Here is a 26225-nt window from a genome sequence, read left to right as displayed (position 1 = left end):
CTTTTCCATCATGGACATTGGCCTGATGTGTAGTTTTTCAGTTTTTCTTTACTTAGCTGGTTGAGTATGGCCTAAGGTGTGTGTGGATTTTAAGCCAGGTCAAGTTATCCATAAGGACGTGATAAAGAAAGGTGCACAGCCTGAGGTGCAACACAGATCATAATCCTATGCATCCACGCTTGCGTTGGTGTGTAGATTTTCTCTGTGAAGGCTTAATTAGAGAGCTGGAGGAGAGGAGGAAAAGACGAGAGAAGGTTGAGGTGTGTAGAGTTCAGGGAGCTACTCTAATCGTCTTTGTCAACCTCCTGCCGTGGTGTCAAGTTTCATATCGGCTCTCCGTGGCCGCACTAAGGAGCAGGAGGGCCTCGGTGGGGTGGACTTGGCTGACGGTGTGTGCCCACACCCCGAGACGCCTGAAAGAACTCGGTGCCCCGTGCTGCACACATGTGTAAGCAAAAGCACAGCAACACACACGTAAACTCTGTCGCAACCCACAACAGTGGCATGAACATAAATGACTACGGAGGTTAGCCAGTGAGTGGCAATCGGCCACTCTGTGTGTGTTCTGTGGTTCTTTGTTCTCTCCGTCAAAGCCACTCAGAAAATCCGCTCCTCGCTCTAGGCCAGTCCTGTAAGCACAACATGTCACTGCTCTGCTAATTCAGGCCAGGATCATAATCATTACTTGCCAAGTATAATAATTGTAAAGGAATTTTTCCCAGTGACAACTCACAAAGAAACTTGCAGCCTTTTACAGAATATGTAAACCTCTTTGAGAGAGAAACACAGTGACCATAGCACACATTTTGCATGTTTATACTCCTTTGTCTTTGCTAAACTGTAATACTGTGTAAACATTGTGAAGTCTGCATTATGACCATGAGAAATGACCAGTGCTTTGAGAAAATACATCGCTGTGTGTTGCACATGATTGTGTAAATAGAGTTTGTTGACATTAGTCTATAGCCAGATTCATTGCAGCTCTTTGCCAATTCTCAGGAGCATCCTTACCGAGCAAAACACAGCTTCCAAACGCTCTTCATCTCCCTGACTCTCAAAGTGTTGACGCAAATAGACCCTGGAATGGGACTTCTGTGCCATTATAAGCAACGTATAGCCCCTTGTAACAAAACTAATGCATAATTTTGTCCAGGCAAATATCCCTGTGAAAAATCTCCTAGTTGACAATGTAATGTTAGGGCGTGAATACACAATTAAGGATAGTGCAAAATGAATTTTCCTGGTGATTTTGGAGCTAAAAAGTAGAGGAAATATTTTGAACACAGCTTCCAGTAGGAGTCAGTAGAACTGTGACAAGGGCCTCTCAAGTTTTCCCTTGGAGAGCTGTAGAAATTTCACAGACTTTACCTAAAGTAAAACTTGGACAGATGCATATTTTGAGAAAATGTACCGCTTACGTCTCTTGTGTTTCTATTCATCTTGTTGCACGACAGAAATGTGTTGTAAAAATGTACCGCAATAAAATGCGTATTTTTTTTACCATCTACCATCTCGTCCTTCAGGGACGACGATGATATCAATGATGTGGCTTCTATGGCCGGGGTGAACCTGAATGAGGAAAGTGCCAGAATACTCGCCACCAACTCTGACCTCGTGGGAACGCAGATCCGCTCATGTAAAGACGAGGCCTTTCTTCATCCGGGGCTGCTACACCGACGAATTCAAGAAACAGGTGAATCCTGACCACTCATCGCAGAAGTGACATATAAAGACTTGCCAAATGTATTTGCCCTCTTCCTGGTTTCTTGTTTTTGCATATTTCACACACCTGAATATTTCAAACAAATTTAAATATTAGACAAAGTTAATCTGAGTAAATACAAAATGCAGTTTGCAGTTTTAAATAATGATTTCATTTGTTGGGGGGGGGAGCTATGTCATGAATTAACTGACTTACTTACTCATGAACTGTAATTAACCATGCTTTCTGGAAAGCTGAGTACAATTTCACTATTTACACTTAGGCCCGATTACTGCCAGGAGCCTGGACAATGCCTGGACTTTAGTGCAATTGCAATGGTTGGCATGAGCTTAAAACAGGTTGCTCATGCTCAAAAACCCTCCATTGTGGCTGAATTAAGACAATTCTGCAAAGACAAGTGGGCCAGAATTCCTCCACAATGATGTCAAAGACTCATTGCCAGTTATTACTTCATTTCAGTTCTTGCTGCCAAGGATGGCACAACTAGTTATTAGGCTTAGGGGGCAATTACTTTTATCCAATACAGCCAGGTAGGTTTGATGAACCTTTTTCCCTTAATAAATGAATGTCATCATTTAAAAACCTCATTTCCTATTTAGTCTAGTTATCTTTGTCTGACATTAAAATTTGCTTGGTGATCTGAAACACGTAAGTGTGACAAAAATGGGGAAAATAAATAAGAAATCAGGAAGGGGGCAAATACTGTTTCACAGAACTGTAGCTTTTAGTTGTTCTTAATGGCAGATAAAAATGGTTACCGATGCAGTAGGAAAATTCCTCATGTCATGATAAAAAGATTCTCTGTTGCCTTTTGTGTAAGGACCATGTTGTTTTTGTATTTATTGTGTCATCACTACAGACAGTTTTGATTTTTTTCTCCTTCTGTGGTTCAGACTGAGCATTTCTTGTTTGGCCTTGGTTTAAATTTGATACACTTAAAAATTCTTTCACCTCCTTTAATGAATTCTTCAGTGGCTGTCTGAACTCACTGGACCCCAGGCACATGCATAAATACTTTATGGGTTTGTCTTTTGAAGGCTGGCTGTCAGATTGTCCTCTGGACTAAAGGAACAGAGTTTAGAGGGATGTAACTTGCCAGTGAAATTTTGAATCTTTCTCGGCTTATCAGAGTGTCAAGATCCACTAAAAGCGCACAATATTGCCTGAGCTAATCAATATAGGCGGAGAAGTCTTGCTTGTATGCAGTATCACACACGAGTGATGGTGTCTTCATTACCTCTTTTTGCTAGCGGCAACCCATTTCATTGCTTGATATATACCTAAGGCTGTAGCTGCACGGTAAAACCTGTGAAAACGTGTAATGAGCATTATTGCTCAAAATAACTGTGCCTAGCATCTTGCTCCTGTGCATCAGATCAAAAAACACACAATATAATTCCACGTGACGGGGAGTCTAGCACCCTCATCTTGTTTTTATCTCAATTAAAGTATCTTTAGTGTAGCATGAAGGCCTGCGGGTCATGTTTCATTACGTGGACCCTTGGCATGGTTGTTATCCCGTCACCTTGGGGTAGAAGAGTTGTTTAAAAATATAAATCTTTCCTCAGGGGGGCACACAGCATGATACGGGGCAGGAGGCTAGGGCGCCCCCTGCTGGGGAAGTGGCACTTATGCAGCTTTGTTGTGTCAGTGATTGGCCCCTCCACGCTCCCAGCTGACAGCAGTCCGAGGGAGGCTCCCCGAGCCTGCCAGCTCCACTCAATCAGAAAGGCTCGGCTGCTCTTCTTTCCTGCAAAAGCACCAACTTTGTTCCAATTTAACATTTAGCATCCTGCAAAAAACTTAATTGTGACCTTTCCTGCCCTGGTTGCCCCCATGAAAACACTGGCTGTAGTAGCTTTCTTTTCTTTTCTTAGATGTCTTAATTTCCCCTTTCTAACCCCCTTTTGATGTATTTTCTGAATTGTGAATTCAAGAGGGGACTGGCTCTTTCTATCCCCTTCTTTATTTTCATCTTCATGTCTCTCCGTGTCTTCCTCTCTTCTTTCATTTATCCCCTGCAAACAAACACTTGGGCCGCCCTCGCCTCCCAAACCTGTCTCCCTTCTCTCATAACTCTCCAGGCTTGTCCTTGAGCTTGTGGTGGTGGTGGTGGTGGGGGCTGCAAAGCTAAAAAGCAGCACTCCACCCCCATCTCAGGAACCAGAACACAGGCACAGCTGGAGTTCTCTAGGAAAGCTCCTCAAAGTAATGATAGTCCACTGGTACCTTAAAGGTACACACACACACACACACACACACACACACACACGCACACACGCACACGCACACACACAGAGGGTTTTTTGTTTTTTCATTTTTTAAAAAAAAGCTAAATCTTAAGATGAAATACAAATAATGTTTTGCTGGCTAATTGCCTTTTATTTGTATTTGGAATATCTATAAATAGTATTTCCTGCTAGCTGCTAATGATCTCTAATGCTGCAAACCCATTTTAATTTTTTTTCTTTTTATCAAGAAACTTGCGTACCCTGAAGTGGCTAACACAGACATGGTTGGCATTAGAGTATATTTAACCATTGAACATATCCCTGCTTAAATTTGTTTCAGATTTGTACAAAATAGTACATTTTACTAATAATACAAAAACCTTCTTAAGCAACATTACCAAATCTCTCTTTTTTTTTTTTACTTTTATTTATTATACAGAATATAACAGGAATGAAGTACTTATGCCAATCCACTAAGCTTTTTAGCACTAAAAGTATTTGTTTGTGATCTCTGAGAAAGAATTATCACTATCGCTACATAGGGCTGTGCGATATGACCAAAATCTCATATCTCCGATATAAGAATTCTATTGCCCGATGACGATATAAATCACAAAAATGTAACATTTTCTGTAAATTCTGTGAATCTCGGGCAGCTCGACTTGCGTGAAGTGTTTCCAGCTTGGCGTCGTGTACCTGGCGCCGAGTGTTTTAACGATGTATGAAATGACACATTTTTAGACATAAGTTTTAACGGCCGCCGTTTTCTTTGTATTTATTACACAGCGTGCTGCGGGGGAAAGCCTGTTCTAACGTTTGAGTCTAGTTTATTTTTTAGCACATGACGGCTCTTTTTTGCTTCTTATCCGTAAATACTGTGCACACTTTTTTCACGTGATTCAGTTTATTTTGAAAAGTCTCAACAGGATCTTGAGCTTTATTGTGAAAGGTTTATGTGGAAAATAAACAAGGGGACACGTGATAGTTTTACCTTTGTTGTTGCTAACGACAACGCATAAAACCGGTGCTTGTCCATCCGTAGTGTGGTTATATAAAATATAAGAGAAAGAGAGAACTTTAAGAAATTAATATAGCCACTACAGTGACCATTAAAACGATGAAAAAATATTGCCGTAAACAGTTTATTTTGCGACACCACGAAACAAACGATAGGATAGATGTTTTTATGTCGTCATCCGCCCTATTGCTACAACTCCTGTGGTCGTTTAAAGATTACCAGCTCTATAGAAGTCTATTGGCAAACAGCCATCTGCTCTCTTTCGCTGAACTTTTCTGATTTCTGAGTGCCAAAATGCAATTATGTGTTATTAAATATAACATGAAGTTAGCTTTGTAAATGATAGACCTCAATAACTGCAATAAAACAAAGCATGCTGTATCATCTTATTTGTTATGTTGTTAGCCAAATGAAGGTGAGCACTGCCCTTGACAGGTGATGTAGCTACATCCATCTTTTATATCAGTTTATAGTTGAGCTGAACTAAGATATTGGTTGACCAGTGTTATTGGATGGATACTATATGCTAATACTGTCCAACTTGTCCAGTACAACGGGGTTTCTCTGTAATTTTCTTACTAGTTAGTGAAATACTTTGCTGAAAAGAATTAACGATTCTTTGTCCCATTTGTTTTTTCGGCTCTGCACCTGCTTCATAAGATGAGGAGAGAAGATCTTAAACTTCTTGGCTTTTGTAGTACAGTGTTCAGACTTTGCTTTTGTGAGTAATCGTTTCTCATTTGCTGTAAGAATTTGCTTTGGTCTTTTCTTGGCATAACATCAAGCATATGTAGAATGGAGCGGTCCTTGTTGTGGTCTTTCTTAAATACTGACTCATGACGTGCAGTAGAGAAGTCTTTTCTGACTTTGTAGTGGTCAGTTATGGTCTGGCCATCTCGTCAATGGATGGTGAAATAAATATCAAAACCAGTTATGGAAACTGGCTGTGTATTTTGAGAAGGAATGACAAAGTTGCAATTATTTTAGATATAAACTACAACAGATGGGACTTGTCCATTTTCACTGCCAGGTACTTTTCAGGGAGACTCTTTTTCCAATCAATACCAGCAAGTTTAACAGGAACTAAAAAATCCAAGTATCATTGCAGATTGAGTCTCATCATGAGATTTCACTATGTCTGTTGTTTTAAAAAGTATTTGGCAGCTGAATAAACAACTTTCAATTAGCCAAATGATGTGTTTTTTAAAATTTATCAGAGTTGACATGTAATACATGCAGATTTAGCGATAAAGAACACAAATATGTCAATTGTAGCCTGTACGATTAACTTTGGTTTACTGACTAGTAAACTCTAAAAACTGACTTTTACTGTGTCATGTAAATAAAAGTGGGAGGGGAAAGCCAAGGACAGGTGGTCACCTGGTGGGGTCTGAAGTCAGTGTAGCATGTTATTTTATTTAATTTTTTTTTAAACAAATATTCTTTCAGTTAAACCAGCTCCAACAGGGAGTTTAGGTGTATACCATTTGTTTGCAGTTGGATTTCTGGCCATCTGGACTTTTGTTACGGAGCCACTCAGGGAACTCATAAGTTTTGAACACAATATTGATGTGTCATCATCTTGTGATGGTTTTTAAACTTTTAGCAGAATTGTAGACCTGTTATTTTTTTATGTGTGGTTTACCTTTTTGCTTATCTTGTGTATACTAATATCTTACTCATATGCACACATAGGAATTTTAGCAATGTGTCAATGCAGAGAAAAAGACTGCTTGCAAGGCAACATGGTTGGTGGTTAAAACAAATTTAATAAATAAATATTAAAAAAATCAGTTTTATGTCTTTTCCTAAACAAATTTTTGGTGGAACACATTGTGAATTCAGAGAAAGTTTTGAAGAAGAATTTCTAAGGTCTTAAAAACCACAGCGCTCTGAGAATCCGGCTGCATTTATGCTAAGTTAGGCAATTACACAATCTTGGATGCACTTGAGTTTTGAGTTTTTAACACATCCTGTTTCACAGAAAGCTTCTATTTTGACAATATCTGTTTATAAATTTAATTTTTTTCTCCAGATAGAGGCATTGGAGGTAATGTCAGAGGTAATGTCACCTTGTAGAATCTATATATCAGTTTTCGATATAAATGTTCAGTTCTTTGTTTCACTGAACAACACTGCCATCATTAGTGTCAGTAGTTTGGCAAAAAAAATCGTACACAAGGTAGCTTAAATGAGTTGAATTAACCACACAACTGGAAGTGTTACAGTCTTTGGTGCTTGTCTTTTTATTCTTAATGCTATTTAAGTCAGAATTAAACAAAATGTTATAGCTGTACAGATCATTAGTCGTTTTCTAGCTGTTTTACATGCTTTTTCTAGGTGAAGAATAATGATCTGTATCAAGTTGAAGAATATGTTTTTGTTCTCTCTCTGCGGCTAAGTCTCTTAAACTTTGTCTGAAATATTAATGTCCCTGATAGATTGCATTTTTTAGGGAGCAGGAGCCTATTAGCGTTTTTCTTTGACCTTGTGACTTTGCCACATGTATTGCCACTGTAATTATAAGGCTAACAGGGCTCCTTCCATCCGTTTCAAAGCTTTAGCTGCTGAGAAGTGTATGTATTGTTCAGCTGATTTAAATAATTGGTGTGGTTTACTTAAAAGGGTGCCAGAGAGAAAATTATGTTAATGGAATAATTTAAAAGGAAGTTGGAAACAGATAGTAACCCTACCAAAGTCTGTCCTCCTCTCTTTTGTTATGACTTCAGATGAGTTTTGCTCCAAGGAAACTAAATTATCCTTCTATGAAAAGAGATGGTCAATGTCGTTTACACACTTGAAGGAGCTTAGCTGGTAAAGCCACTTGAGAATTTGCACTAAGACTGTGAAACAAATTAACTTTTCTGTGCAATGAGTCTTCTTTCTGGGAGTTAATTGCACATACTAATCCAGACAGTTTTTCTGTATGAATGTGTAAGAACAGTGGGTGTATATGTGTGCATAAGTGAAGGTACTCAATGAAGGTTGTGGTCATCTGTTGATGTGCTTTTACTTCTTGACTTCTTTGGGAGGGGTGTGTGAGCTTGTGCACTGGATCTGAAAAGTGTTCACAGCATTTCATTTGTTCCAAATGTTGTCATGTTACAGCCTTAATCCAAAATAGATTATAATCACTTTTCACCAAATATCCCATAATGACCAGGTAAAAAGTGAGGTTTGAAATTCTTGCAAATGTATTAAAAATACTAAACATAAATATAACATGTACGTACATATTCACATCCTTTGCACAATACTTTGTTGAAGCACCATCGGCAGCTAATACAGTTTCAAGTGTTTTAAGCTTGGCGCTACAAGCTTAGCAAACCTATTTTTAAGCAGCTTCTCCCATTCGCCTTTGCAGGATCTCGCAAGCTCAGTCAGGTTGGATGGGGAGTGTTGGTGCAAAGCCAATTTCAGACCTCTGCAGAGATGGTCAATCGTGTTCAAGTCAAGGGCTCTGGCTAGCCCACTCAAGGACATTTACAGGCTGGTGCCGAAGCCCCCTTTTGTTTTTGGCTGTGTGCTTAGGGTAACTTTTAAAAGGTGAACCTCTGAGGTCCAGAGGCCTCTGGAGCAGGTTATTTTGTGTAGGGATGGTGTTGGCGGGGTGATGAGTGATACCTGGATTCCACTAGACATGACGCTTAGCATTCAGTCCAAAGAGTTTCTCGTGGTCTGAGAGTCCTTCAGGTGCCTTTTGGCAAACTCCAAGCAGATTGTCATTGGGCTTTTGCTGAGGAGTGCCTTCCATCTGGCCACTCTACCGTAAAGACCTGATTGGTGGAGGGCTACAGAAATTATTGTCCTTTTGAACGGTTCTCCACTCTCCACAGAGCAACACTGGAGCTCTGTTAGAGTGACCATTGGATTCTAGGTCACCTCCCTCTCTCTTTTAAGGCCCTTCCACCACCATTGCTCAGATTGGCCAGCCAGTCATTTCTAGGAAGAGTCCTGGTCATTTCAAACTTCTTCCATTTACGCATGACTGAGGCCATTGCGCTCATTGTGACCTTAAATGCTGAAGAAGTTTTTCTGTACCCTTTTTGAGATCTTTGCCTTGATATAATCCTGTGTCCAAGGTCTACAGACATTTCCTTGGACTTCATGCTCTTTTGTGCTTTGACATGCACTGTGAGCCATATGACCTTATATAGACATGTGTGTCTTTCCAAATCATTTCCAGACAACTGATTTTATCTCAGGTGAACTTCAATCAAGTTTTAGAAACATCTGATAAAATATCAGTGGAAACAGGATGGACCTGTATGTATATGTTATATATTTGTTTTTTATTTTTAATAAATCTGTACATCAAACAAACTTTTTTTCCCTTTCTCATTATGGGATATTGTATTTATAATTTTGAGGTGAAAAGTTAATTATTCCATTTCAGAATAAGGCTGTAATATGACAAACTGTAGAATAAGTGAAGCATTGTGAATATTTTACAGATGCACTGTATGTGTTTTAATTCTACCTGCTTATCTGCTGCTTTTCTTAAGTCTTAGCAGCAATTTAAGTGACGATATAACAGTGACTTATGACCTGTTTATAACATTAAGTAAATTAAATGTGGAACAGATGTTACATTAGAAAACTCCTTGTTGGTAAAGTGGATCAATATTTTAGGATTTAACGAAATAGATGAAATTATAAGAAGCAAAAGTACTAGCTGTACCTGGTGTGTCCAAAAAATGCATCTGTTTGACACTAATGATGTACTAATCCAGTGATTCCCAGAGTTTTAGGTTCTGTTTTGAAGACATATATGTGAGCACATGTACACGAGTCTTCGCCATTTATGTTTGCAATCAGTTGCCTCTCAAATGAGTCTCTCATCCTTCAAATGAACTCCAACTTCACCTTCTTGGCCTGCAGCTGGCACTGATTGTCCTTGTTCTCTTTGTGTAAAGGCACATGAACCAGTTCTTCAGTGCTGCAGCAGGTGCTGGTTGAAGTGGCCCTTCACCTCAAAGTGGGTCTCCAAAGAAGAAGGGCTTTTGGTGCCAATTGCAGAGCAAGATAGTGGAGTTAGAGTTTCTCAAACTGTAGAGGGGGACCCTACTTGAGAAAGGAATGTTGAAAACTGAAAAAACACCACACTGGAAATGTGTTTCATTAACTTACTAGTGACAAAAAAAATGAACAAATACAAAAAATGACTTATTCTCTCAGACAAATTAAAAATATCTAAATAAAAATCCTAAAATAGTCTCCATATGTATTTGAGCAGTTGTTGATAAACCTGGGCAAAGTAAGAAATATTTGCAAAACCCTATCTGATCATAGAAATGTCATCTTGTCCTAAATGGGTGTGTCAATATATCTTTTGCAGCTAAAAAGTTTGGAATTACGGAAGTCCCCATGGAGACAGTGACATTCATCTCACACGCCACGCAGTCACGGCTTCGGACGGTAGTAGAAAAGGTTTCTACTATCGCACAGCACCGACTGGACTCCTGTAAGGTAGGACGTTTGCAAATAAATATGTTCTGCCCCCTACACACACACACTCAAAAAAGATATGTTGAGCTCGGTACAGTTTCAGCATGAAAAAAAATTAAATAATCATGCAGCTGCATTTCTGAAACCGTTGTCTTACTGTTGCATGTCACTCGAGTGAGGCAAATGAAGCACCACGAACTGAAACACAACAAAACACAATAAAAGAAAACTATGATCAGATCAGCCACCTGCCAAGATTTCATTTTATGAGCCTCATACTTTATAACAAGTATGAGTTTTTTTGTGGTGGCCGTTATCCAGTGAAGGAGGGTAGAGTGAACAGAACAATAAATGAGTACATGGGATTGATTACATTTGAATAATAATGATTTACACTTACAATGAAAAATGGATTATTTGGGGGGATTTTTTTCTCCTTTTTATGGGAATTATTTCCTGTCATATGGATATACCAATGTACTGCTATGTGTCGTAGAATTATATTATTTATAGATCTTTTTATAGCGATATTGTGATAATACTGAATAATGAGGGACTGTGTGTCTCACACCCTTACCACACATGCCCCAGCATGCAGCGAGTACGATCCGGTTTATTATAAGACAATCTGACTAAGTGCCTGTTTAGGTAGCTACCATATGATTAAGGGCAGCAGAGAAAAAACACATCAAACGCATCAAACTCGTATAGTTTGAGATTGTAATGTGTAATCAGAGTATGGTGGTTTATATAGGGTAATTGTCATGTTTGTTCTGGTTTATAGTCTTTTCAGCCATCACTGAGAGGACAGACAGGTTTCTTGAACCTGCGTTGTTTCTACATCGTAAGCTGCTTTTATGGGCAGAACACAAGAGCTGAAATTAAAGAGAAATGCTGCTGTCGTTTTTTTGGCGCCACCTTATCATGATATGACTTAAACTGTTGATGAATGAAAGGTTCAGTCAACAATTTTTTCCTTCTTCTGTTCAGGGGCTGCATAAAATGTTACAAAGGGCCACCAATGGTACTAAATGAATCCTAGCTAGACTGTCACCGTACTTAGGAATGCACAAAACACTCAAGATAGGAAATAAAATCCATGGGGATATTGTAGCAAACATGCAAAACTAAACTGCCATGGATATGAAGGCATATGTATGCTTCAGCAGTCATGTAAATACACACTGGCATATGCACATATGCATTTTTTTCCTTTTACTTGTTAACTCACAAACAAAAATGGAACTATAAACACGTAAAAGTTAATGTCAGAACTCTTATTTACCTTTAAGTTGATACAAAGCGCCAGAGCTCAGAGTTTTCAGCCAGTCAAAACTTATAAAAGAACTTGTAAGTGCCCGTCTACCTACAGCTGCATACTTTTGTTATTATTGGTGACTTTACTTCTTGTAGCCCTTAAATATAACTATATAACCACATTTAATTGGTAAACATTAAAGCACAAATTCATCTCCGCTGGAAGGCTATATCTTTGCATCGTTATGAGAAATGGGGGTGTGTCGGAGGGGGGGGGGGGGGGGGGGACGACTTTTGAAAATGTGTTTTTCTTGATGCCAAGACGGGAGGATGAGGAGGAGCGAGGAAGAGCATTGCTACTGCTGTCCCCGTCTTGTTTTGTGATTCTTCTTTCCATTCGTTCTTTGCCTTTTTTGTGGTTTTGTAAATGAGGTGTGTGTGTGAAGGAGGCATGAAGCACTGTGAGCCCAGCTCTGTTGACATCAGCGAAAAAAAGAGAGAGAGAGAGAAAAGACCGAAAGACAAAGCGGCCTTAAAGTGCAGCCGGGCTTCGGCAGGAGCGGCGGCGGGAGCTACGGCAAGAGTGCAGGCTCAGCGCTGCAACAAAGAGGAGAGAAGCTGGATGAGAGAGAGAGACGGAAAAGGGGGGCGGGAGACTGGAAGAGGGCTGGTGATGAGTCTCCTCTGATGTGTCTTTGTGCTCTGTGCCACTCGGCGTCTCTCATCCACTCATGGAAACACACACAGAAGAGAGTGATATAGAAATCAAGTGCAAGCAAGAACAGAGATGCATGAGACACATGCAGTCACACAGAAACATGAGAAATAAGCAATTATCCTATTAACTTTTGATGGCCTAAAAAAGTTGTTTTTACTCTTGCCTTTCTATCTCCCAAGTGGGAAGTGATGTGACATAGGTAAAGAGAAGCAATGTCTGTAAATAGAAAAAGTTTGTTGATGTGTTCAGACTGGTGGTGTTCCAGTTGACTTGTGTTTTAAAGTTTCTTTTCATTGTTTAACCAAAAAATATGGTTGCTTCTCAACAAATAATTCATTTTAAATATAGATTTGTATGATCATAGCAATCTACTGCAATTTTTTAATACAATAGCTTAAGAAGATTTAGTTAATCTGGAACTACAGTTAGTCACTGCGCTGGATAAATATCCTATCTGTTTAGGGAAAAAGGATTTGAAAATTAGGTGGATTTTTTTACACCATTAAATCAAAATCAGTGTTTTTAAGGTAATTAGTAATGATATGACATATTGAAAAAGGCGTGACACTGCATAACAACAGTCCACAGCCTGTTGAGGACTGTTCCCTCATTATTGCATGACAGCTTAAGCAGATAAAACATCTGCAGTTGATTCCAAGTGTTGAAGTTGCAGAAGGTTTATTTTCACTGGAACTCTTAATATGAGGTCCAGATAGATGGCAGCGTAAGTGAAGAGAGATGTCAAAAACCTTAGGAGTGACCAAATAAACAACCTGGTACTTTCTCAGAAAAAGTGAATGCACTGGCCAGCTCAGTAACTTCAAATCATCAAACCAAGTCGAAACCAGATGAAACCTAGACTAACTTGTACCAGAATGATGGGAAGAGAAAAGTATGGAGAAGCATTATCCTAAGCATACCATATTCTCTATCAAAAAGGGTGGAGTCAGTGTTATGGCCTGGGCATGTATGGCAACTATTAGGATTCGAGTGCACAAGGCTTTAGTCAGCTGAGATTCTACAAAATGCTGCAAAACTGATCGGGCAGCTCTTTACAGTACGAATGAATAATAGCCCAAAGTATACTGCAAAAGCAGATGGGATATTCTTCTATGGCCAACTCAGTTACCTCATCTCAACCCAACTGAGAGTTGAAATTCATTTTCTGAAGACAAAATTGTATGCCGAGAGAGAAACAAGCAAACAGCAACTGAAGGTGGTTACAGGAAAGGCCAAGGAGAGCATGCCAAGGGAAGAGACCCAGCATTTGGTGATGTCCATGAGTTCTAGCCTGCAGGCAGTCAGTGACTGCAGAGGATTTTCATCCAAGTATTGAAAACATATATTTAAAATTATGTTACCATGTCCAGTTACTTTTGAGTGCTTAAAAATGTACAAAACTTGCTTTAAGTCCTAAATGATTAAGGTGATAGTTTTGTTAAACCCCTCCAATTAAAGATGATGGTCTGTAATTCAATCACATATTGATTGTTTGATTTAAAATACACGGAGGTGGTAGAAAACTGGAAAACTGTGTAATTGTCCAAATACCTACATACCTAACTGTGTAGGATTAAATGAGCTGCCCAGGGAATATAGATGTATACCAGCAGACACATGAGAAGACTAACCTCAAATGTAAATCATGAAGTAAACAAATCATTAACAGTGAGGAAGAGTCTTCTAAGTGTCTTACATTTGAAATATTCTGTTTTCTTATTAATATCACAACCATCTTGACCTTATTTTCAGTTTGAAATATCTGAACTGAAGGCAACCCAGAGTTTTGAAGTACGTGGCTAAAGCCTTAGAAGTAGCTGCCGAGTGGGACTTGTTCAACTATTACCATTGAAACAGTAATTATCTCTATCTGCTTGTCAGGACGATGAGTGCTACGAGCAGTCTGCAGACGTTCGCTCTCAGCTTCGCTTCTTTGAGCAGCTGGAGAGAATCGAGAAGCAGCGGAAGGATGAGCAGGAGAGAGAGATCCTTTTGAAAGCCGCTAAAGTAAGTTACTGTCGCCTTATCATCCTGTTGTGTGTCTATGTGTGTGTTTGTTTGTGTGTGAAAGTTATGTCCCTGTGCAACAGTGTGAACTTGTGTACCGTTGTGTGCATGTGTGAGCATGTTGCTCTTGTGCAGGCCCTGACAGATGAATTAGAGTGTGACACCAGTGGATGAAGTGACCTCCCTTTGTCCTCCCAGGCTCCTGGCCTGAGGGCTCCTCTGTCCTGGCTCTTCCTCCCCGGACACAGCAAGGAGGGGAAAAACCTTACACAACCCGCATGCACTGTGAAGCTAACAAACACACTTATCCGCAGCATGTATTACCTGTAAAACATCCTTCTATCACAAGTCCTGACAGCTCAGGTGCAACAGAGCATCTGTATCACCTGAGCTGTTTTCAAAAAATAAACAGCAAGTCAGATCAGATCATGCAAATGTTTTTCTAATGATGTGCAAGAAGTTAATCATTTTGGGGTTTGTTTGGAATAAGATAGCATTAGAAATTAAAGACTGTTCTTTAGTAATATCTAGTCTTACCCACTGGTGCTCAGTAGTCATGGGTCAGACCTCAAATATCTTCAAATTCATTTTGATCTCATATAAAAAATAATATAAGATTTTGACAAATTCTGTCTGTAGACAAGTAAGTGACAAATTAAGGGAAAACCTGAACACTTGACCCCTACAGTGCACATTTTGCCCTAACAATAATGTAACATTTTTTATTTACCTTTTTATAGGAAGCGCCTTGAGACAACTAAATAAAATGAAATTGAAATATAAAAAATAGCCTGAAAGATTTATAAAAAAAATTGAACGAGGCAAAATTGCCTCAGTTTACCTTAAGCTATACAGCCATCATCTGTCCTATTTAAAATAGGCTGGATCACACATCGCTTTCTCTCGCCGTTTCCTTGCAGCAGCTACAATGTATCTGAAGCCAGAAGCACCTATACAGCTGTTCCAATCTTACCACACAGTGTATGTTAGGAAGGGTGGATAGTGCTCTGTTAATCCAGGGAGTGGTCTTAATTCAATTCAATTCAGTTTTATTTATACAGTGCCAAATCACAACAACAGTCACCTCAAGGTGCTTTATATTGTCAGGTAGACCCTACAATAATACATACAGAGAAACCCCAACAATCATATGACCCCCTATGAGCAAGCGCTTTGGCGACAGTGGGAAAGAAAAATTCGCTTTTAACAGGAAGAAGCCTCCGGCAGAACCAGGCTCAGTGAGGGGCGGGGCCATCTGCCACGACCAGTTGGGGTGAGAGGAGGAAGACAGGATAAAAGACATCCTGTGGAAGAGAGTCAGCGATAATAACAAGTATGATTCAATGCAGAAAGGTCTATTAACAGATAGTGAGTGAGAAAAGTAACTGAAGAAGAAATACTCAATGCATCATGGGAATCTCCCAGCAGCCTTACACCTATTGCAGCAAACTTTACATGGTTCATAGTAAGAGCAAAAACAACCTATATATACTTTTCAAGGAGTTACTTAAAGGCTTGAGTGTGAAAATAATGGGAATAACATAGTATGGTTGTAACAGTCAGCACAGCGTAACCCAACTGAATACCTGTAGGAGATTCTGGAACAATATCAGCACCATCATCAAAACTTAAATAACCGTTTGAGTAGTGATGTTCCATCCCTTTTGTAGAAGTTCAGGAGATTTGTGCAATCATTGCCAAGGTGAGTTAAAGCTCTTCTGGCAGCACTTCTCCCAAAAGCTTTCTAAGACTCAGTGTTATTGTTGTTGTTGTTTTTTCCCTTAATTTGTCGCCCGTCTCCATAAACATCTGCCAAAAAAACTCAGAACTGCCTTTGAGCTACTTCCCGCTGCAGTATTTTTTCCAGGCCTTTGCCTTGATGATGCACACACATGGACAGACTCACAAAACAATAGCAGCGATAATATATTGGTGGAGATCATCAAAGAATTAGCTGATAGGTTTGTTGGGTTTTGCAAGTAGAGTACACTTTATCTTAGCTATTACACAAACATCTAAAATGAAGCGTGGTCCATATTTAATATTAGCCTACAAACCTTAAAAATAATGATTTACTTTCAGTGTGTAATAGCAAAAACGTGTTGCTCCATGTGTAGTCAATTGAAAAAACAAAACAAAACGTTTTTTCATCAGATGACAGATGAGGTACACTTTGCTAGGACAGGGTTGGACCCTTTTTTTGCATTCAGAACCACCTTAATTGTCTGTGGCGAAGATTCAGCAAGGTGCTGTAAACATTGCTCAGATTTTGTCCGTATTGACGTGACAGCACTACTAGGGGTGGGGGAAAAATCGATACTGTGTAGTATCGTGATATTTTGTTTGCTAATAATAATGTATCGATACAGGGACAGCAGAAATCGATATTTTGTTACAAAAAAGGTTTTATTGCTTTAACTTCAGAGCATGTTGATCCTTTTTCTGAGCAAGAATCCTGACATTCATTCACCGTCCAAATGTGTTTAACTTTTTTTATGGCAGCAATAAACATGACAGTTTACTTATTTTAATTTAAGACATGTTTTATTTTAATTAAGTTTAAAACTTTTTTATTTAATGTAAAATTATATTTTGTTTAAATTTACTTTCAAATTCTTCAGTTGCTGAATGGGCTGCATAGTTTTCATAAATTGCATAGTTCAGAATAGCTATAATTGTACCAGATGGTTGCGTTCAGTTAAGTTGGACTAGACTGTAATACAAACTGTTCAGTTTGTCAACAACAATAAAACTGACTGAAATGAGAGAAAGACTGACTGTGAGACTTTGATATTAGATAAAATGAATATTGATAAAGTTGACTTTTATGTACAGAATCTGAATATCGCAAAATATTTTTAAAAATTGCAATAATATCGTATCGTGCATTAAGTATTGTGATAATATCGTATCGTGGGATGTATGGTGATTCCCACCTCTAAGCACTACACAGTTGATTTGTCATTGAATATGATGCGAATGTCCTGTTCTACTATATCCCGAAGGGGCTCTGTTGGATTGGTGCGTCTGGTGATATGCTCAGCTGGTACCAAGGAGCTTCAACTGTGCTAATAAAATATCCTTCCATGCTATCTTTGCTGTTGCCAAAGTCTTCCATACATGTCCAGTTCAAGGCTGTTTGAATGCAATATTTTTTTTTATAAGGCATCTGATTATTGTGCTTCAATAACATCATGACCATTGAGGTCTCATGTTACTAACTGAGGCATGATACTGACATGTTATCAAGGGTAAGTGCAGCAAAACTCTGTTCATGATTGTAAACAGTCAAATCAAAAATTCTATTTGACAGTATGGGAGAGGAGAGGCGGGAACTAACTGGTATGTTAGCCAGTCTTTGTGGTAAAGTACACCTAATAAATACGTGCTGGTTTATAAATTTTCTTTTTTAATTAAGACTGCATTTTATAAACTGCAGTTTGCAAATTCGCTTGTTACTGTGCATTATGTAATGATATGACAATTAGCCATGTGCTTATCCTGCTTATGCTAGTTAGTCATCTGGAGTGGTTACTCCCTTTTTAAAGCTTGCCTTCCTTTTTAAAGCCTTAATAATTAAAGATCCTTGAGGTAAAGGTGGAAATCCAATAACGGAGTTTTATTTTGATTATGATCTCCTTTATAAACAAGCAAACAAAAATGATGCATAAGCCTAGAAGGTGGTGAACTGTGAAACTGGACAATAGTTAGACACCTAATTCTCTGTTCTTTAAAATTGTTCCAGATTGAAGGTTACTTTCGTCCAGTTAAACATTGTAGCACATGACATTTAGAACAGGACTACTTGCCCTAGCCTTAAAAAAAAAATGATCAAAACTAATGGGGTGCTAGTAGCACTGACACATGGCCAGTATTCTGATCTCAGCTTTGTGCATGTAAAGACATTTGTCTCTCAGTAAAAGAAGATCACCACTGACCAGAAAAAGAAAGAGAATCTTTTGCAAATGAAAATGCCCTGCAGTGTAACATTAGCAGAAGCTAGGTTAATTTAATTAATTTTGAATGGAGCCAATGTCCCACAGTAAAGATTCTCATTGCAGCACACCTCACTGTCTTAATTGCATTATTACGCTCCAGTCCTGCCATGCAGGATATTAGAAAATCCTCTAGTTGATGAACAGGGCCACCAAACCCCATGACCTATCTGTTTTTTTTTTGTTTTCTGTTTTTTTAGATGGAAAAAAAGACATTGCCTCAGCAGGAAACTAAACTGTAAAGTTGGTTGTTTAAAAAGAAAAAGTGCAGCTTTAGGATCCTCTTTGTCAGGTCCCAGTTCTACATGGTTGAGCACTCTAATCATTTTTTTTTACTTTGGAAAACTCTCTTTATTAACAGGATTACTGAAGAACTTTTGCAAATGTAGCCAAGTTCTGTTAGAAGGGCTTACCTCGGGGCTGTTTGGATTGCCTGAGCTTCGTTGAGGAAAGTCTGACTTCACCTCAGAGCCACGTCTGTGGCTTTTTGGCTCTTGTTGCCATGGCGTTTCAGTTCAAGGAGAAGTTTGGAAAGAAAATTGAACAATATACTACACAAACAGTGCTTGATAATATTGTAGTACTTTCTCTATTATTTAATCATGTATTCGTTTTACTTTTCCTGCTTTTTTTTCCCTTTACAGCTTTATAGGTATCACATCTGTTTTATGGTACACTTGCTTTGATACTCTGCAGCCAATATAACAGACTGATTTAAGGGAAAGCAGGAAAAATCCATCCTAAAACACTTACATACTGTTAGGGAGTGGCTGATGATTTAACTTGATTTTTGGTTCGATTTTTCTGACTTCCTCTAATAACTGTTTCACTTTAAATGTTATGTTTTTGGCTCAGTTCACTAAACTATAAAATGAAATACTTTATACATAGTATTTCATGTTCAGCCTTCATTTGAGAGATATAGATCGCTGAATATGTTAAAACTCTCAATAATTCATAATGTTATGTTCTTATATTGCATAAGTGAGCCATTTATTGACTTAAAGTTTCATAAAAGAAAGATTTACGGTGAAGCTTGATGCTGGCGGTTTGTTGGTGGATATTATTATTTTTTGCCTGTAATTTGTAAAGGAAATAAGATTGATCAGATGTATAAATACTATCAGTGGTAACTTAAAGTATGACAAGTTTCACTCTAAATATTTGGGAGAATATGTTAACTTTGCTGTTTCCACATAGAACCCGGAGCTTAATCAAAGAAAAATAACCCTCTGATTGTTCTCATAATTCATTTTTGGCAACAAAATGAAATTTCAACATTACAAAACAGCTCCAGAATACATTCCCAGACTGTTTGTATACTATACTACACTGCATTTTTTAAGCACAGTACACTCAATTACACAAAACCAACAAAGCTTGTCAGCATTTAGTACGCAGTCCTCTTTTCCCTTCTCGACTCTGTTCACTCCTGTAAGTGGGGAAACCAGGGCAGCTGACAGAGGAGATGTAAAGCATGCCAGTGGCACCACTGCCCTTTGTAAACAGTCCATCTGTACCTACCCCTCCTATCCTCCACCCACCTCCCTGCCTGCCTCTTTGCTGCTCGAGCGCCCGCTAATTTGACCTCTTGAATAAGAAACGCACTGAAATAATCCTTTCCACCCCCTCCTCCTTCCTTCACAACAAGCCTTACCCTCTGCTATGCCAGCCATTTAAAATATGACTCAAGTCTTGAGGGATGCTCTGGCCGACTGGAGGGCAAACACATTAGTCTTAGTTGAGATACCGACCACTACGTGAACTGCCTGATATATTTAAAGCCAATTAGCAGTAAGGCTATGAAGAGCAGGTCTCCGTCCATCAGAGAGAGTACATAAGGAGAGGAAGGGAGGTAATGTTAAGGAGGGAATAGGGATGGCCTGGCGCACGTTCTAACTGATTTGTTGTTTGAAGAAATTAGATGAAAGTAAGATAGCTTTTCACTTCACTGAGATGGAGGCTGTATTGTAAAAATAAAATATGACAGGTTCTCTACATATGTAGACCTACACGATTAACCTTTTGCAATGTTTCAGGGAATAAAATGAAGACGTTATAGAGCTACCAAAATCAGGTTAGACAGTAACTGAGAGCTTTGTTTGCACAAAAATGTTAGGGACGATCAACTTCTGCTCATCTTAATAGGGAAAAAAATCAAATGCATAGATTATTTCCAGATTAACAAACAACGCGCAATTACTGTGTAGTGCCATAATCTGCCGCTGTTGCCTGCAGTGGTCAGCTGTACATGTACATTTGGCTGCGTGGTGAAGGATTCCCAGGGACAAATACATTCACCCAGATCTTAGCAGCTGATTAAAATAGAAGTGCTGTGTTGTTATGCCAGGGACACACACACTCACACAAACACAAAGCAACGGATAGCCACACTGGCTCTCAGTGACACATAGACATTCTCTGCCACTGATAGTCACCAACATCCTTTCCCCCTTGTGTGTGCGCGCGTGTGTGCGTGCTGGCTCGAGCAGAATTTTTAATAACCTCTTTTGATTAGAATCCCCCTCCAGCGGCTTATTTAGGGCTGGATTTGGAGCGGGTTTAAAGGCCACTGCCCCCCGGGGGGCGCTCCATTGCTGTTCTCTGAATTCAGATACGATGTCCTTGACACCTCTGTATCCTGTTCCCATTTTGCACTATTTTTTGCTGCCGCAGCAACAGATGAGTAGCGGAGAGGTTGTGGGCTCCTTAAACCAGCTGTTAACCTGTGTCCCCCCCCCCCCTCCTTTGCTCCACAGAGTCGCTCCAGGCAAGAAGACCCAGAGCAAGCTCGACTGAAACAGAAAGCTAAGGAGGTAAGCTGCAGCGGAGATCATTACCCTTGACATTTCCCCGACTCCAACGTATTAATTTTTCATGCCTCACTACATATGTAATGCCATTTAAAGTCGGACTTAAAAAAGTTTGAAGAATTATTCGCGCAGATTGAAGCCCAAGTGTGGAAAATGATTTTCTGCGCACCCAAGACACCCTCCACTTCTTCCACTCCTCTTCTTTTTTCTTCTCCTCATCTGTGTCGTCTCACAGCAGTGTAAATTTTGACTAATTGCTTTTCATTGGGCCCGCTGTCTTTCGGTAGATGGTGTCCTTTATTTACTGTTAATTTCTCAACTCACTTTTGGCACATCTGTATCTCATCTTAAAAGTACATTTGTATTCATTTTATGTAAATTTTGTTGCCACATAAAAGTGCGATTATCTTAGCCTACACAGTGCAACAGAATTTATAGCGAGAGAGCAAAATGGATTAACTTTTTATATCTGTTTGTAAATTAGTCCAGTTGCAGCGATGCATAGTTCAGCAAAAGCATAAAAGTATATGATGAATGAGGTTTTAAGATGTACCAGTTCATGGTCTGCAATAACTTTTCCTAGTAAAAAGTAGTAAAAAGAGTTATTTCCTTTTCCAACACGCAAAGGCATAACACTTAGCTCTGCAAACTGGGAAGTGTTTAAACTGGTATAGTGCATTTCTTTTCTGTACAACGGGGGCGCTTCATCTCAAGTGCAGGTCTTGTATAAAATGAATTCCCAGTGGAGCTCAGAAAGTAGACCACACCGTGTTTTAGTGGATGGTTAATGTTGTTTACGCAAAGGAAAAGGAAATAGCACTTTCACAGCGGAAGTTTGCCTTTTTAATTTTTTTGTTTTTTTTGTTTTGTCTTGTTTTTTTGTTTACACCCGAATAACTTCACTGGGTGCTTTCAGTCCTTGGCTTGCCAACAAAGATCAAGAGGCCTGTGTGGAGCTTCTATTGAAAAGTCTGAGTAGGCAGGAGGATAAAACGAGCAGCATTCACCTGTTGTTGTTGTTGATGTAGAATGTAAGGAGCACACAGGGTTTTGTCTAACTTGCTTACTCTTTTAAAGCAAGCCTTTTGTTTATTTAAGTAAAGTTTACTGAGCATGCATGCACTTTTTTGACTTACACCATCATTTATGCTCACACAGTTCTACACTTTTGGCCACTTATATTAAGAATTAATTGCATCTATCTCGTTCAACGGAAACTCTTGTATTGTTGTTTGGCCAGAATATTTAATTTTAGGATGTACTTAGCCAGAGTGTGATATTGAACTTGTGACCTTAAAGTGACAAGTGCACTTACCACAGGCTGCTTGCGGCACTCTGTCGTTTCTCTTCTTCTCTTCCGGACATTTCTTTCTAGCAACAGTGAGCCCTGCTGCAGTTTAGAACATTCACACTAGATCTCAGCCTTCCCATAAGCCCCACATATGCAAATGAAGCAGCGTAATAGGCAGCGCGATAGGTTTGCCCCAGGGGCCATGTGATCAAAGTGGATCTCCTCCCTGTTAAGTGGCAGTCCGCTCGTCATCTGGATACGGCCAGATTAGTGCCTCGTGAGGAGATGCCGCGTGCATGTATGCACATTTTCATTTTCATCTGGAATTTTAAGAAGGTGGTTTGGAAATTGTTACTTTATGTAATGCTTTCTCCCGCTAGATAGAGATGAGGAAAACTCACCAACCCCTCCAACTGCCCCCACCCCCCACATACACACACACATTCAGCTCCCCTTTTCCACCCTCCCTCACCTCTTTCTTTTTTGCTTAATGGCCGTCGTTTCTCAGCCCCCGTGCCTCTCCAGTTTTCATCACCTGACTGGCTCAAGGGGACAGAGCTGGCTGTTTGTGTCACTGCAGAGTCTGTCGGCAGCTCACACATCTGCGCAAATTTCATCAGGATAATGAGCCCGAGCTACTCTTCCAGGCGACGGGCAGAGGAGCCGACTCTCTTTAAGCCCTTCTCCCTGATCACACACGCACACACGCACACACGCACACACACACACACACACACATAGTCTAACACATATGCACACGCGCACACACAACCACTACCACCAAACAGTCATCATTTTGGGGAGATGGAATTACAGAGTGTTATATACTCGAACCAAGTGTTGGCATGTAAATTGAGCTGGCGCATGATTTGTTTTTAAAAAGGCAGGTACATTGTGCTGTGAAACTACTTTTGCAGACCTGAATCAGTGCTGGAGCCTGACAGCCAGGTGTTAACCATGACTCGCAAATAAATTGTATGAATTGAAATGCTCAGGCTGAATGTCTAGTTAAGTCAGTTTTAAAATCACACATTTGCCTTATAGAGTTTGTTACATATATAAAACAACTGCGTCATCTTACCCTCATTTAATCTATTAAAGAATTGTAATAGGTGGGACACTGGTGTTGTGGCCCACTTGGGGTCTTTCTGGATTTTGCATGTTCTCCTTGTGTCCCAGCCAGCTAATAGGTTGGTTAAGCAGGAGAAAATAGATGGATGTATATTTAATATGTATTCATTATCAGTGTTATGACCAAGTTTTACAAAAAGCAGAGATAACATTTTTGACTCCTGTTGAAGCCAAAGAAATTAATTGTTTTTAACTACACAGCATTGTCTCTGCTGATTGTCCATATTTAGCTTCCCACCATGCACCTGTCTTTTTTGCCCCACATAGTATCTTTGCCTGAGGACCCCACTTACCTTCAACCCGACGAGTGGGCATCACACCCTGATTAGTGCCATGATTAGACCAGAGCTTTCACATGTACCAAAGAAATGTTAGAAATTAATAAGCAGAATCCTGGGACATTTATTAAATGCTCTCTAATTGATGAACCATTTCTGTTTTGAACAGTCCACGAGCTTTCTGCTGGCCAAAACACTAACTTTGTTCAGACTGTCTCATAATTTAGGCACTTTGTTCTTAAGTTTACAGAGACTAGATCTGTGTTTCTAAGGGGATAAAACCTTCTCTTTTTAATTATGCAACAATCTTTTCCTCTAGCCCGAACCTTAGGACAGACTTAGCTTCACTAAAAAAAAAAAAGAAAAGAAAAGAATGCCAGAATACAAAAGAAATACAGCGTTCTATTCGGTATGGGTTGTAATGAACATCTTATGCTCTAGGTGTTTCCAGCTGAGCTGCAGGATTTTAGTTTTGTATATTGATGTAGCTAATCCTGTGATTGTGCTTATGTATATACCGGCAACCTGAAGCTCAACCTCGTCACCAGCAGTGTAGTCTGGTCAGATAGTTGTTGGCAGAGGTTTTGTGTGCGATAGGCTTAGCACTTCTGTTTCCTCTATTCACTACCATTTGGCCGAAAGGTCAGATGGGCTATTTCAGAAATGCCCCCAGTAAAAATCAATCGGCAAATCGTGGAGCTCAGTTCCTGTTTGTTTTTGTTGTTGGTGGGTCTGTGTGTTCTGTCTGTTCCATCACTGAGGCAGGGGGCCAAGCAATGCCTGATCATTGAAAGTGAGAGAATAAGCGAGAGAGAAGAGAGAGAGAAGGGAGGAGACAGAGAGACAGAGACAAAGAGATGGAGAGAAAAGGATACTGGGGGTGAGGGTGGGGGCAGTGGCGAGATAGAGAGGGAGTTAAGGCCAGTGGAGATACATCACAATGTCAGAAACACAGACACACTGCAGCCACAGATTCATCATCACAACCGCGTCTGCAGGCACAACTGGATGCAGGAAACGAGTGAAGTGGAGAAGAGGTGTGGAGAGAGGACAGGACAAGAGAGACGAGGGAAGAGAAAAAAGACAAATTGGCTACTACAGCTGGCCAAAAGCCGGCCAAAAGCTCCTGTTTGAGTTTGTTCGACCCCGAAAGCAAATAAAGCCACGAACAGTAATATTTCCACTATATGGCACAGTTCATATAAGTTGATTAAAAACTGTCACTAAAGCATTATGCAGTACCTACTCAGCTTCCACTACGATTCAAATTGGACAAATGATAATCATAATAATACCAGCTGACTTAGGATGAAATTGATTTTACAGCTGTGCAGCTACAGGTAATTTTTCCCTGAACTGGTGCATTGGGGAGAACGTTAATAACTCAAGTGCCACCTGATCATACCTGGCAATTGGTTCATAAGTAGGCTTGTAATGGTGTGTAGTGTGACTCTTTAGTGTATGTCCTACATAGGTTTCTAATAGAGTCACAAAGGGTTTTTTTTGGTTTTGTTTTGTTTTAAATGGACAGATCCACATGTGTTCTAGTACATGTTGTTAAAAAATGTTGTTTATAACTTGTGTTCCTTGAAGCAGAGAACAGTGTAGGCACATATTTTATGGGATACAGCATGCATCAAGTCAGATGACCTGTGCCATCTGTATGTGAGGCCACACCTGTACATATGTACATCACTTCTAAGGGTTCATTGCAGTTGTCTGTCTTCACCAAGCCCAGTTCCACAGCAGGTCCATTATTTGCTGTACCTTGTGCCTCTCTTTAAGTTAGTTAATCTAGTGCAATACATATTGGATATGGATTCAAGACTCACAGAGAAGCCTCATGCTTCAGCTGAGCTACAAGCACAGTAGTGCAGGTAGGATATATCGCCTAGTGAGCTGTCACATACACATGGTGGAACCAAAGACAAGGTTTGCAGTGATAACCAACAGATGCAGCAAGATGCAAGTTTATATCCCTTTCAATAGAATCTATGACGTTGCATTAACCTTGATCGAAATTGTGCTATCTGAGAGTGAGGTAAAGGAAGACCTTTGTGACTGTAAGCCTTTGAGAAAGTCTTTACTATGCTATTATATTTATGAATACTTAAGTTTTTGTTAATTGATATTTATTCAAGTCATTATTAACATTTTTTAAATAAATAAAGAAAGAAGAAGTTATATGAAGAAATAAATGTTGACAATCAAGAATTCAAACAACACATCACCAAAGTGCTGTTTAGATAGAGATTTACGTCTGGGGGAAAAATTCTCCAACAGCAAATAACGTAATCTTGGCAATCCAAGGGGAA

General features: G+C 39.5%; 1 protein-coding gene across 2 annotated transcripts in view; it reads left to right on the top strand.

The window, feature by feature from the left end:
• LOC102797770 (transcription initiation factor TFIID subunit 4) overlaps positions 1-26225 on the top strand; it is a 96229-nt gene that overhangs the window by 30515 nt on the left and 39489 nt on the right. For both annotated transcript variants that reach the window (XM_006779754.2, XM_006779753.2), the window contains 4 exons: positions 1524-1693; positions 10311-10441; positions 14277-14402; positions 21157-21213. In XM_006779754.2, coding sequence (XP_006779817.2) covers positions 1524-1693; positions 10311-10441; positions 14277-14402; positions 21157-21213 — 484 coding nt within the window. The remainder of the gene's footprint in view (positions 1-1523; positions 1694-10310; positions 10442-14276; positions 14403-21156; positions 21214-26225) is intronic.

The sequence above is a fragment of the Neolamprologus brichardi genome, chromosome 1 (genome assembly GCF_056152115.1).
Source record: "Neolamprologus brichardi isolate AB-2024 chromosome 1, ASM5615211v1, whole genome shotgun sequence".
NCBI classification, from domain to species: domain Eukaryota; kingdom Metazoa; phylum Chordata; class Actinopteri; order Cichliformes; family Cichlidae; genus Neolamprologus; species Neolamprologus brichardi.
This window is presented reverse-complemented; position numbering and strand designations above follow the sequence as displayed.